Raw genomic sequence first — 12659 nt, 5'->3', positions numbered from 1 at the left:
TGCATGACACAGGATGACATTTTACCTCCCTGAGCCTGGATTTCCTTGGGGGCAAAAATGTCAGTGCTCACACGTCAGGTCATCTCAGTCCACAAACTCAGTCTGCCGGAAACACCACTTCGTTTTTCTGCAACTGAACGTTCATTTGAACTCCTGTTCTACCGGGTGGCAGGGATTCACCTCACGTGAATCGAGGGACCCCTTGCCCTCTGTCAGTGTCCTGGAGCATCTTGGCTCCAGGGGGCTTACATAGTGCCGAGGCACCGAAGAGGGCACCCTGGTGCCCACTGATGTCACTCTGACCTGCGTGACTGAAGAGGCGACAGCATCAGTCATTCTATGTCAGAAAGACCCAGTGGCCCAAACAGGATGCCTACGCTTTCCTTCCCGTCCCATGGAAGAATCTCTGCAGCAGGGCTGGTGTAACTGCACTATGAGGTTCTTATGGCAATCAAATGTCCGTGCTGCCCGCCGCTCCTGTAGCGACCAAAAATTCGGGGTCAGGAGTTGGTGGAAGAAACCAGCCTTGGAGAAGATAGAGCGGCTTTTTCACCCCAAATTTCCTTCGTGGGGGGCGGGTTCAGGGTGCAAAGGGCTTTCGGTACAGTGAACAGAGAGGCCACGCGCTGGGCGGGGCCTTGTTCACAGGAGGTGCATCCTTTCCTCGCGCGGGAACCTTTGCCCTCCTTGGCTAGTTAATTAAAACCTAAGAAGGAGCTTCTCTTCAGCACATAGGAGGGGCGGACGGCGAAGGGAAAGGAAGGGGAGCAAGGGACAGTTTCAAAGTTCTTCTATAAGGTCCTTCCGCCCTGACATCTGCCGGGACTCCAGCTACGAAAGCCTGCAGTCGGGCTGGCAGGCGCAAGCGAGTAGCCTAGAGCTCAAGCGTTTCCCAGGATTGCCCAGGACACGCCCACTCGGCTCCCATTGGTCAGAATCAGACATGTGATCATACGTCGCTGCAAAGGAGCCTGGGAAATGCAGTCTTTCTTAGGCGGCGTGAATGCCGCTAGAAATCAGAGTTTCTTTCCTCAGGTGGACAGAGAGAAGGAACACACAGGACTCCTAGTACAGTGCCCAGTCTCCAGAATTGGTCCCTTTCCCCTGCCCACGACCTCAGCTTGGGGATGGGGCAGAGTTTGGCCTGGGGATCTGAGAAGGAACAAAGAGAATGTGGTCCTCTCCCAGCCCAAGGGCTCTGTAGGAGCTAAATTCTTTTTCTTTAAATGGATCTTTATTATGAACTATTTCATACAGTCAAGAATAAAAACTAATTAATGAAAATGGTTTCGACAATTTTGATCAAATCCTGCTATTTTCACAGTTGCTTCTGATTTTAAGAAATGAAATGTTACAGATAAAAGTGAAGTCCCTAGTCGTCTTTCCCATCCCTTACCCTATGCCTGACCCCAGAGGTGGCACCATTCTGAATTCAGTGTGTGTTATCCCTTATATGGATTTTACTCTTCATGCATATTTCTGTATCATAAATGTTACCAAGTGTGGTTCTGTAGGCTTTTGAATTTGATATAAATGGCTCATACTGTGTGATTCATGGTGCAAGTTGGTTCTTCCTCTAGGCATGTCTTTGAGTTGGGCCCACAACGATAACTGTAACTCTACCTCCATCAATTATCATGACTGGATTGTGTATGTAGCATATGGTTGAGGTATGTGATTCTACCACCATGCGTTTACTTCTTTGAGAGAGTTCATTTTTCAAAATTGTTTGCTATTAAATCATTCTGCAATAAACGTCTTTGCACATGCTTCTTTGTGCACATATACAAGAGTTTCTCCAGTCTGGTGACTCTCAAAGTGTGATTCCAGGACCAGATAGCAATGCATATTCCCAGACCCCTCTGAAGACCTGTGGAATCAGAGGCTCCAGGGTGGAGCTCAGTGATCTGCACCGTAGGAGCTGGTGATGTGCTAAGGGTTATCAAATCACTGCGTTTGAAGAGACACATCTTCAAGTTACTAGACACTGCTAGATTTTTCTCCAGTTTCCATGCCTATCAGATGCAAAAGTTTCCTCTCGTCCTGACCTGTCTTTGGTATTATGAGAATTTAAAACTTGTTGCCAAGTGAGTGGGAATACTCAGCTCTGTTAAAATCTGTTGATGTTGTTCTCTCGGGTTCTGGGAATCCCTGTTACAACATCACACTTTCTCTCTGTCCTCGGGGCCCTGCCAGGCCTACAGTTTTGGAGATACAAAAACAAACATACCAAAAAAATTCACTCTACTCTCCTGTTCCATTTTCCCCTTCTAGGGCAAGAGAATGAAGGTGCATATAAGTTGCGGGGTCCTTTGCATGAGTCTGCCTGCTTCTGTCAGGCGACTTGGTTGTAAGCAACAGAAATGGAGTTATCAGGTTATCAGCTGGATCCATTGGGGGCTCATGAATACAGGGGGCTGAAGATTAGGTTTGGGAAGCAGCCATGCTCGACCCAGAGAGAGAGGGGAGACAGGGCAGAGAGCTTTCACTGCCTCCAGCAAGGACCCCATTCCTGTGTCCCCGTGTGTCCTGGCCACAGCCAGGAACCCTCTGCTGACTAGGGGTAGGGCCAGGCCTCCTTGGTTCCTGTTCCAGGGACAAGCACCCGGAGGAAATGCCTTGACAAGGGAGATGGGACATGGGGAGGAACAGGAGAGGGGCTAGGAGCTGGAGAGCCAAGAACGACCCTCGTGGGGTGGCCCTGGGGCTCCGGGAGTGTGGGTGTATGCTCAGAGCGTTACGCAGTGCGACCTTGGGGGGGTATAAGGAGAAGCAGTTCAGAGGTTCCCCAGGTACTCCCTGTAAGAAGCTACTCTGTCCTTCACTTCCGGACTCTCCCCAGCTCCTACCCCCAGCGGCTTACACTGCTGCCTCTTTCTGTGGGGCACCTGCCAGCCTGGTGCAAGACAGCAGCAGAGACCGTTCAAGCCTGGCTCCTCCTAAGGTGCCCTTGCCACCGAGAGCCCTCTCGTGCTTGCCTGGAAGGACAGGCAGCCTCTGCTACTGCTGTCTCTGCTCTCATCTCTGTCCCTCTCTCCTGATCACCTGTCTGTGATCAAAAAGGTGTGGGCACAAGGCCCTGGGTTCGATCCCCAGCACCACAAAAAAAAAAAAAAAAAAAAGGTGTGGGAAGAGGACAGATCTGAAAGGCTGTAAAGACACGCTTAGGTCCAGCTGGAGCAAAAGAGGCCGACATCTCTTCACGGAACCCCATAACAGCGCTGGGACAGGAGCGCTACCTTCCTCAGGAATCCAGGCTCTTTTGATCTTGTTTCTCCATCATCCACTCAGCATGGTTTTCACCTCATGATCCAAAATGATTGCCTGTGCTCCAATCATCATGTTCTCATTCCACCCGATAGACATGATGAGGGGACATCAAAGGGCACACCCCCCACCCCTGCCTTGTTCTAGAAGCACATTACCTTACATTCCATTAGCCAGGTTTGGGCCACTTGACTGTATCTAGTTGCAAGGGGAGTTGGGAAATGTAGTCTTTTCTTTGGGTACCTACGTGCCCAGTTCCTATCCCAAGGAGACAGTCCGAGCTGCTCACACATGGCGTGACCATCTCTCTCTCTCTCCCTCTCCTTCCTTCCACCCTGGTCTGACTGGCAGTGGGCACTGGCCTGGGGGGTAACTGCACGGGCTGTGTCATCTGCTCGGAGGAGAATGGCTGCTCCACCTGCCAGCAGAGACTCTTCCTGTTCATCCGCCGGGAAGGAATCCGCCAGTACGGCAAGTGTGTGCACGATTGTCCCCTCGGCTTCTTCGGCATCCGCGGCCAGGAGGTCAACAGGTGCAAAAGTATGTGCTTCCTCTCTTGTCCTGGGCTGAAGGTGGGCTCCTGGGCAGGGCTGGTCCGCATCCCACCCTGTCCCCCAGCACATCCAGAGGGGAAGCTGGAATCTGCCTGAGTCCAAACTCTGATACCTGCTTGGTTCCAGACTGGCTCCGAGGCCAATCCCCTCTCTGCCTTCATCAGCATTAAACGTGACACTAATAGGTCTCAGCCCTAATAGGACAGGGAACTGTGACTTCTGCTCTAGTTTGCTGTGTGGCATTGGGCATGTTACTCGCCTTCTCAGGGATTAGCTCAAATAGGGAAAGGAGTCCTAACTCCTAACTCTGTTTTTGCTATGACCTGGGACAGATCATCACTCTCCCCGAGCCTTGGTGGAAACAGAGTTGGGGAGTCCTCACACCCAGCCCAGATTTGCTGTATGACTTCAAGCACGTCACTAGTTCCTTCTGAACCTCAGCTCAAAGGAGAGGGGGAAAGCTCCTCACATGCAGTCCAGACTGACTCTGCCAAGTCTGAACTTCAGAGGAGACACTGAGTCCTGATCCAGTGCAACTTAACCTGGGGCTGCTCAGGCAGACCCACAGGATCCCCCGCCCACAGCCGCTCTCACCAGGGTTGTCCCTGACTCTGTTACAGAATGCGGGGCCACGTGTGAGAGCTGCTTCAGCCAGGACTTCTGCATCCGGTGCAAGCGGCGGTTCTACCTGTACAAGGGGAAGTGCCTGCCTAGCTGCCCGCCAGGCACCCTGACCCACCAGAACACACGCGAGTGCCAGGGTGAGTGGGGCCCTGGAGCAGGGTTTGGGGAGAGGTGTCAGGAGACTGGGAAGTGAATGTGGTAGAAAGTCACATGGCCATGGGAGGCTCAGCACCACCAAGTCGGGTACTCCTGGGACCTACACAGAGGGACCCTCCCGTGTGCTAGAGTCGAGACAGGCACCCTGATTGTGTCACCGTCACCACCTACACCGGCAGCATTACATCATCACCAAGGAGGCAGCAGGGTACAGAAGAGCAACAGTTTTGGAATAGAACAGATCTCGATCAAGCGCTGGCTTTAAAACCTGACCACTAGTGACCACAAGCAAGGCACTTCTCTTGCTTTCTCCAAAGGTTAAAAAGAAAATCACAGTAGAACCCAGAACCTACCCCATGGGGAGGGGCTGAAAGATTAAATGCATTAAATGTTATGAACATTAAATGTATTGCTGTGACTTAGTGCTTAATATGCCCAATGCGGTTTAGCGTCAGTATTATTACTGCTCTGATTACTGACTGACAGCAGCTTATCCGACCCTTTGTGATCTTACCCTTACCCCAGGCTGTGCCCTGGCATTCTGACCGGAACCAGGAGGCGTCTCTGCCCACACCTCCCCGGACACTCATTCATGGCTCTTCCAACAGCAGAGAGTTCCCAACTCCCCGTCTCGCTGAGCAACAGCCCCCTACACCACCAGCCTCTGGAGACCTTTCCCAGCTTCCCCGCCCCTCTGGAAGTCCCTCCCCTTCTCCCCCCACCTCAGGAGGCTCCTCCCCTTCCCCGCCCCTTCTGGAGGCTCCTCCCCTTCCTGCCCCTCTAGAAGCCCCTCCCTTCCCCGCCCCTCTGGAGGCTCCTCCCCTTCCTGCCCCTCTGGAGGCCCCTCCCCTTCCCCGCCCCTCTGGAGGCTCCTCCCGCTTCCCCAGTCCCCAGCTTGTACTTTCCCAGGGTTCCTTCTATCAGTAACCAGCTGAGAGGCCCCTGGGTGGTCATGCCCAGGACCCAGGTGCCAACCTCTCCCTCAGTCTAGGAATCATCACTAGTGCACCTGCCCGGCTAGTCTCTTTCCTAAGTGATGGGACCTTAGTCAGCAAACCAGCTTCTACCCTCACAGACGGGTCTCTCAGCCGGGCTCTCAGCGGGGAGACAGGAGAATAAGTGCGTGATATGTTGGTGGCAGAACTTCAAAGAAAAATCTGAAGCAGCATAAAGCTCCCAAGCCTGCCCACCTGACACGCCTGATCCCTGCTCCACCCTCACCTTCCACATCTCCACCCTCTGCCCGTGGCTAGGATTATGGCTGCAACCTCCTGCCCTTCTCCTTGCCTCGATTCTCTCATCCCGCTTTTCACCGGCAGCCAGGGTGATTGTTTCAAGATTATGTTCGGTTCAGGTTTCTCTCCTGCTCAAGGCCCTTCTGTGGCTCCCGTTGACCTTGGGCAGAGCGCTCCCACCCTAGGCCTGGGCAGTCTGGCCCCACTCTGGAGCCTCTCCCGCCTCATCACTCTGCTGCCCTCTATGCACAGGCTCCGCCAGCTTGCCGTTCCAGGAGAGTCTCCTGGGTGGAATACCCTGGGGACCTCACTGGGATTAGCCCTTCTACCTGAAGCACCTCCTGCCCTCCCTGTGCCTCCCACAACATGCCACTTAATGGTTCAGTTCAGGAGTGCCCTCCAGGAGACCTTCCCAGTCCCCCAGGCTGCGCCCCGTGTCCTCTCAGCTGGCTCTGCCTCCCTGACGCACTGAGCACCCCTGCCCTCCCAGGTTCAGGGGAACCTTGTGGTGACAGGTTCCAGGAGTCAGGCTTGGGTCTGTCCTGTCTTTGGCTGCCCTCTGCCCACAACAGCAGTGGGGTGGCATACGGTCACTCTTGAATGCATCTAGTGGTAGGACCAACGACGTCCTAAGTTCTGGAAACCTGCTTTCTGGGCCCCACTGCCTCTCGAACCTGCTCTGTGAGAGCCCCAAGCAAAACCCTTGACTGCCCCAGGCCTCAGTGTCCTAATCTGCAAAATGGGGGTATTCACAACCACCTGTGTTCTGCTCTACCTCGGCATCAAATGTGAAAAAAGAACTCTGTGTGTGTGTGTGTGTGTGTGTGTGTGTGTGTGTGTAAATAAATTACCTCCTATTAAGAACTGTTATGTCCATGACCTGATTGTCCTTCCCAGCAGCTTTGGGTACCTTCTGCCTTCATCAAAAGCAGGTGATCAAGTTTAAGGCCCGTGTCCTGCTTCCGAAGGCTTCCCAGCCAGCCTCCAGACCCCTCTGGACCTTCGCCCCAACTCTGGCCACCTGGCTTCCAGCATGGGGCCAGGGCTTTGCACACTAGACCGGGCTTCCTTTCCCCCACCTGAGGAGTCACCTCCTCTGGGAGCCTCTTCAAAGCCAGGAAGTCCTCCCCCTGGCTTCGGGCCCAGAGCAGGCGCTGCATGCCTGAGCATGCTTCCATCGCAGGTTCTTCTGACTATTGTCCCCTTTTTGAATGTGTCCCCTCCACTCCTAGCAACAGAGTGAGCCTTAGGGGGGTATGGTGTCCTCAGACCTCTAGATGCCACCTAGGGCCTGAAGGGTGCTCACTACCAGAGGCCTCATCTGTCTGTCTGTCTGTCTGTCTGTCCCTTCGCCCTGCAGAGGAGTGTGAACTAGGCCCCTGGGGCAGCTGGAGCCCCTGCACGCACAACGGGAAGACCTGTGGCTCCGCCTGGGGCCTAGAGACCCGGGTTCGAGAGGCTGGCCGGGCCGGGCGGGAGGAGATGGCGACCTGCCAGCTGCTGTCTGAGTCAAGGAAATGTCCCCTCCAGAGGCCCTGCCCAGGAGGTGAGTGCAGGGCTGCCTGCGGGCTGCCATAAGCAGGGTGACTTCTAGTGGCCTTGGGACATCGACCCCACAGATGGTACCTGCAGAGCCGCATGAAGGTCCACCAGCAGCCACGCCTTCCTTAAGACCAAGCTTGTCGGGAGTCCTGGGCCCTTCCACACTGACCACGCCCCTTTCAATAACACAGACTTGGGAACACGCTGTTTACTGATCTGAAATGAAATTCATGGATAATGTGACCCACTGACAGAGGTCACTTCTGAAACAGCCTAGTTCCCTAATTGGAATATAAAAGAGAAAAGGGAAAGAGATTCCATGATGGTGGCACTTTGGCCCCACATGCCAGAGGACACTCAGGGGACGGCTGTGGTCAGCGCCTTCAGTGGGTGCACCTGGGCGTGACAGAGGATGGCTTTCCAAATGGGGACAGGTGATGAGGAAAGTCCAAGCTTCCCAACCTCTTGTTTCCTGCCACACTGGCAGTCCTAGAATATTCCATGAGAGGAAGTGTCACAAACACTCAGCGTTCTCCTGAAACAGCTCAGCTCTAAGCAACGTGAGGGTGGAGCAGATGTAACAGGGGACTGTCTTATGCAGTACCCCATTCTGGGCCACTGAATGCCATGGACCCCCTTCACTGTGGCATCCAACACCCTGCACCGATTTCCAAACACCCCAGGGGAGCATTAAGAACCACCAACTTAAAGAGGACACAGGGTGGGGAGGTAACATGTGACAGTGGGCTCCAATAATACAGAATCGGCAACATTAACTGTGCATGTACTATGTGACAGGCCACTGCATTAAATTTTGCTATAGTTGTTGACTCATTTAATCTGCATAATGATGCTATGAGGCAGGTATTATAAATGTGCCCTTTTATGGAGGAGATGGAGACTCAGAGAGGTTGACTAAGGGCCACACAGTCAGCTAAAGGTAGACCTGGAATTCAAACACAGATAAAAGAGGCATCTAAAGTCATGGTTAAGGATGGGAGACCTGGTGTAGGCCACTCAGGGTGGAACCAGGATTTGAACCCCGGGACTCGCCTGGTTTTGGAAAGACACATGGTACCTGAGGTGGGAGTGCAGATTGCAGAGATGGAGCCTCTGGGAGTCATGCCAGCTAGCTGGGGACAGACCATGAGATGGAGAGAGGGCCAGAGAAATGAAGGTACCCCGGATCCAGGGAAGCAGCCCCAGCGACAGAAGACAGTTCTGTACTGTGGCCCCAGCTGGCCTGGATCTGGGAGCTAGTGGCTGACTGGCTTTGGGGAAGCAGGCGGGAAAGCTCTCCCCCCAGACCATAATACCAACGGCAGCGGCGGGGGCAGCGGGGGCAGCAGTCAGAACGCACTGACCAGGCGCCGGGTGCTGCACTTGGTCCTGGACCTCAGGACGCCATGGTCTCTCTCCACAACATCCGGGTCTCAGCTCAGATGCCTCCTCCGCCGAGATCTTCTGGGTCCCCCTCCCAGGCGGCACTTTCCGTCACTCACACCAGAGCACTGGCACCTTTCTGAAGCCACCTTGCTGGTTCTGTGGCAGCCTGTGTAGCTCTGTGTCCTTACCAGACCACGGTCTCCAAGGACAGCAAGGTCTTTGCCCGCCTCGTGACAGACGTCTCTCTCGTGCCTCAGACAGGGCCTGGCATGCACGTAGCAGGTGCCCGGTTAACTTTGGTTGGCTGGGTGGCTGGGTGGGTGCTTAGGGCGGCGGGTGATGGGCGGACGGAAGGACGCATGGACACGGCAGCTGTCAGGCTGGCACGGGAAAAGGAGGAGGACACAACCAACCACTCCCCCAAGGCCAGTAAGGGCCACTCGCAGACCCCATGCCTGTCCCCAGATGCTGTGCTCACCTGAGCCCCGAGAGAGGGAGCCGAGTGGGAGCCTGCCTTCAGAGCTGGGGCTGGAGCGGTGCCTGCCCCGGGAGGAGAGGGCACACAGCTGACCCCAAAGCAACACCCACCCTCTCCTGGGCTCTGTCTGCTGTTGGCTCTCGGAAGGGGGCTGGGTCTCAACTTCATCAGGTTCCAGCAGGCACACGGGCAGGCCGGGGGACACTGACTGGAGGAGAGGAAGCCGGGAGCCCTGACCTCTTATGCTGGGACTGTCTCCCGCACGTGGCGGCTGGTCACTCAGTTCATCTGCTCTGCCCTAGTGTGCCACCTAGCAGGAAAAACACAGGGCTGGACTCCAGAACTCTGGTTCAGGATGTGCCACTGAACAGGCTGGTCCCTGGCTGGGCCTCAGCCACCGCCTGCTAACCAGGACAGCCAGGCGTTCATGTTGGACACCCACCTGGTGTGGGGCATAGTGGGTGAGATGCACACCCCTCCCCATGGTGGGGACGGGGGCAGGCCAGACCCCCTCTGTGCCTGTGGAATGGGGGCGAGGGGACACTCCCTGAGCTCCTGGCTGCTGTCACTTTAAGTACATGAAGCCCTTGGGGCGCAGCTAAATCCTGAACTAGGGAGTTGCCCCTCGTGGTTGGAGGTGAGTGGTTACGGGTGCGGTCTCCAGCACAGAGCCTGAGCACCAGGGGGAGGGTCATGGGCACCCCCAGAGGCCACCCCGAGTCCCAAATGGGGACACCACGTGAACCTCCAGGACCATGAGGCCAGATATGTCTGTCCTCAGCAGGTCAGCGCCTCCCGACCCTGGGACAACCACACAGCAGAAGGGGATCGTCAGGCAGTGCCCAGTGTTCCCATCCCTTTGTGGCGCTGGGCAGGGCACAGGGCTTACCTGGCGGAGGAACCTCCAGGACCCGGCGGGCCCTGCAGATGGAGGGTCGAGGCCCCGTGCTTTTCTTTCTTCTTATCTTTTTTTTTTTTTTTTTTTTTTTTTGAGAGGGGATTGAACTCAGGGGCACTCAGCCACTGAGCCACATCCCCAGCCTTATTTTGTATTTTATTAGAGACAGGGTCTTGCTGAGTTGCTCAGGGTCTTGCTAAGTTGCTGAGGCTGGCTTTAAAAGAGCCATCCTCCTGCCTCAGCCTCCTGAGCCGCTGGGATGACAGGCGCGCTTTTCTTGCAGAGAGAAGCCCCCGCCAGAAGAAGGGCCGGAAGGACGGGCGCCCGCGCAAGGATAGGAAGCTGGAGCGCAGGCCCGACGGGAGGTTGCGCCAACCCGGTGCTGCGCAGTGACCGCCTCGCTCTCGGCCCAGCCCCTACGGTGGCCTCCGCAGCCTCCTTTTCCATCCGCCCTTCTCGTTCTCCCTTCCCCTCTCTTCTTTTCCTGAGCAGGCTAACTTTTTTTCTGTTTTCTTCCATCTCTGTTCTCCTCTCCTCCCTCTTCCCTCCTTTCCTTCCCTGCGTCCTCCTCTGGATTTCTTTCCCTTTATCTGCCCACCTCGATTTCCCTCTCCTCCTTCTCCCCTTGTTCTCCACCATCTCCCTCTCCTCCTCCTCCTTCTCCTCCTCCTCCTCCTCCTCCTCCTCCTCCTCCTCCTCCTCCTTCTCTCTTTCTCTCCTCTCCCTCCTTGTCTCTCCCTCTCTCTCCTTCTCTTTCCCTCTCTCTCTCACACACACACATTTTAAAAGAGAGACCTCCGTCCTGTGCCCTCCCCTGGCCTCTCTACTTCTTAAAGAGAGTAAACATGTTTTTCCAGGTCTTTCCCCAGCCGGCTCCTGCCCCACCTTTGCAGAAAGGCAGTTTACAAGGGGCGGTGGACAGGCCACACGGAGTCCCGACACAGTGAGCTTCTATACCAGGGAGACCCCAGGACCCGAGGGCACGAGACCTCCATCCCCTGGCCAATTTCCATGCCCCTCCGCATCAGCTCCCACAGGAGGAATTTCCGGGGAGATCCGCCAGGGACCCCAGGGCTGGATCAGCTGGGGCTGCCACTCCTGGTGGAATAAGCAGTTCTTGCCGGATGAGGCTTGGAAGCAGAGGGTGCTCTGTTCCCCACGCCCACCTCCCCTGGCTGTACGGGCACATCCAAGGCCGGAGAACCACACGTTCAGCTTGTCCTTGGCGGTGGCCCTGCTCAGCACATCTAGAGCTGAGAGGAAACTTGGAGGGTCTCTCAGGGAGGGGACAAAGGAAATTGTTGGGTCAGGAGCCAGGGGAGACCCCACCCACCCACATTCACATGGATACCCCGAGCCTTTGCATCTCATGGTGACACCCACACCCCAGGCAGGAAGCATGCTGGGAGGAGTCCCCAGGTTAGACCAAGCTGAGCAGCAAGTGCGTTCTCGCCGCCTGTCACTCGGTCTCAGCAACCCTTCCACCTCTGCTCCCCAGAACCCCCTACAGGGTCCTCCTGGTTGGCCCTGACCGCGGGGTTCAGCAGCAGGGAGCAGAAATGGGCAGAGAAAGAGTCTGAACCCCGAGGACTGGGGAAGGAAGTGGCTGCGGGTTGGGGTGAAGCCTCCACTGGTGAAATGTCACCTCCCTGACCCCGAGACAGTGACCGTCAACACCTGCTCTCCACCTGGCAGGTGGGGGTCCCCCAGCGCTGCCGCGGGGCCACCTGGCCCTCACACCCCTCATCTCGCCTCCTTGAGGACAGCTCGAGCCCCTCCTCGCCTGGCCAGGCCGCCAGCTATGCCTCTGAAATGCTCTATTGGTTTTTGTTTCAAGATCCCCAATTTTTTTTTTTTAAATAAAAGAAAAAGAAAAAAGAAACTTGCAAATGCTTCTTGGATATCTGGCAGGAGTCACAGAACCATGAGACCCATGAGTTTGGAGCAGCACAATGGAGAACATGTGGGGTGGTTTCCACCGGGACGCACTGGCTGCCCGGGGTCAGGGTGCATGGGGACGGGGGACGGGGGACGGGGGACGGGGGAGGGCTTCAGCTGGGGCGGCAGGGGGCTGAAGAAAGACGGGGGGCCTGCCGCTGCTCCAAGCCCCTCTCAAGAAGTGGGCTCGACCAGAGGCCAGAGACGGCGACACTACGTCCCCAGCACCTCTCTGTCCCCTGAATCCCAGGCATGGTTCCGAGAATCCACGTGTGCGCTCCGGGCTGAGCTCTGGGGTCTGGATTGAGGGCTGCCTCTCCTCCACCTGAGTCTATAGTTCCGTATTTTCTATCTTCTGCTAATACTCAGATCCTGGGGTGCCAGAGGGTCCAAACTCCACAATTTTAAAAAGACCAGGGTAAGAGGAGAAGGTTCCAGCCCTGCCGTTTTCTAGTTGTGCTCTCTCCCTCCCCCCTCCCCCCAGGGAAGAAGCCTGGTCCTCGTCTCCAACTGGAGGCTGTGGGCAGTGCATTTTAATGTTCTCACATGAAAAGATGAAGTTCCTCGTGAAACCTTGTCAC

The 12659-nt window shown here is 55.7% G+C and overlaps 1 protein-coding gene across 1 annotated transcript in view; it reads left to right on the top strand.

Moving 5' to 3' along the window:
• Positions 1-10689, top strand: part of Rspo4 (R-spondin 4) — a 33923-nt gene extending 23234 nt beyond the window's left edge. The window contains exons 2-5 of the mRNA XM_047536206.1: positions 3619-3807; positions 4442-4582; positions 7197-7382; positions 10424-10689. Of these exons, the coding sequence (XP_047392162.1) occupies positions 3619-3807; positions 4442-4582; positions 7197-7382; positions 10424-10533 (626 nt within the window). The 3' untranslated portion in view covers positions 10534-10689. The remainder of the gene's footprint in view (positions 1-3618; positions 3808-4441; positions 4583-7196; positions 7383-10423) is intronic.
• The last annotated feature ends 1970 nt before the right edge of the window (positions 10690-12659 follow it).

This window comes from Sciurus carolinensis, chromosome 2 (assembly GCF_902686445.1).
Source record: "Sciurus carolinensis chromosome 2, mSciCar1.2, whole genome shotgun sequence".
Lineage (NCBI taxonomy): Eukaryota > Metazoa > Chordata > Mammalia > Rodentia > Sciuridae > Sciurus > Sciurus carolinensis.
The sequence above is the reverse complement of the archived record's forward strand: the minus strand, read 5'-3'. Positions and strand labels throughout refer to the sequence as shown.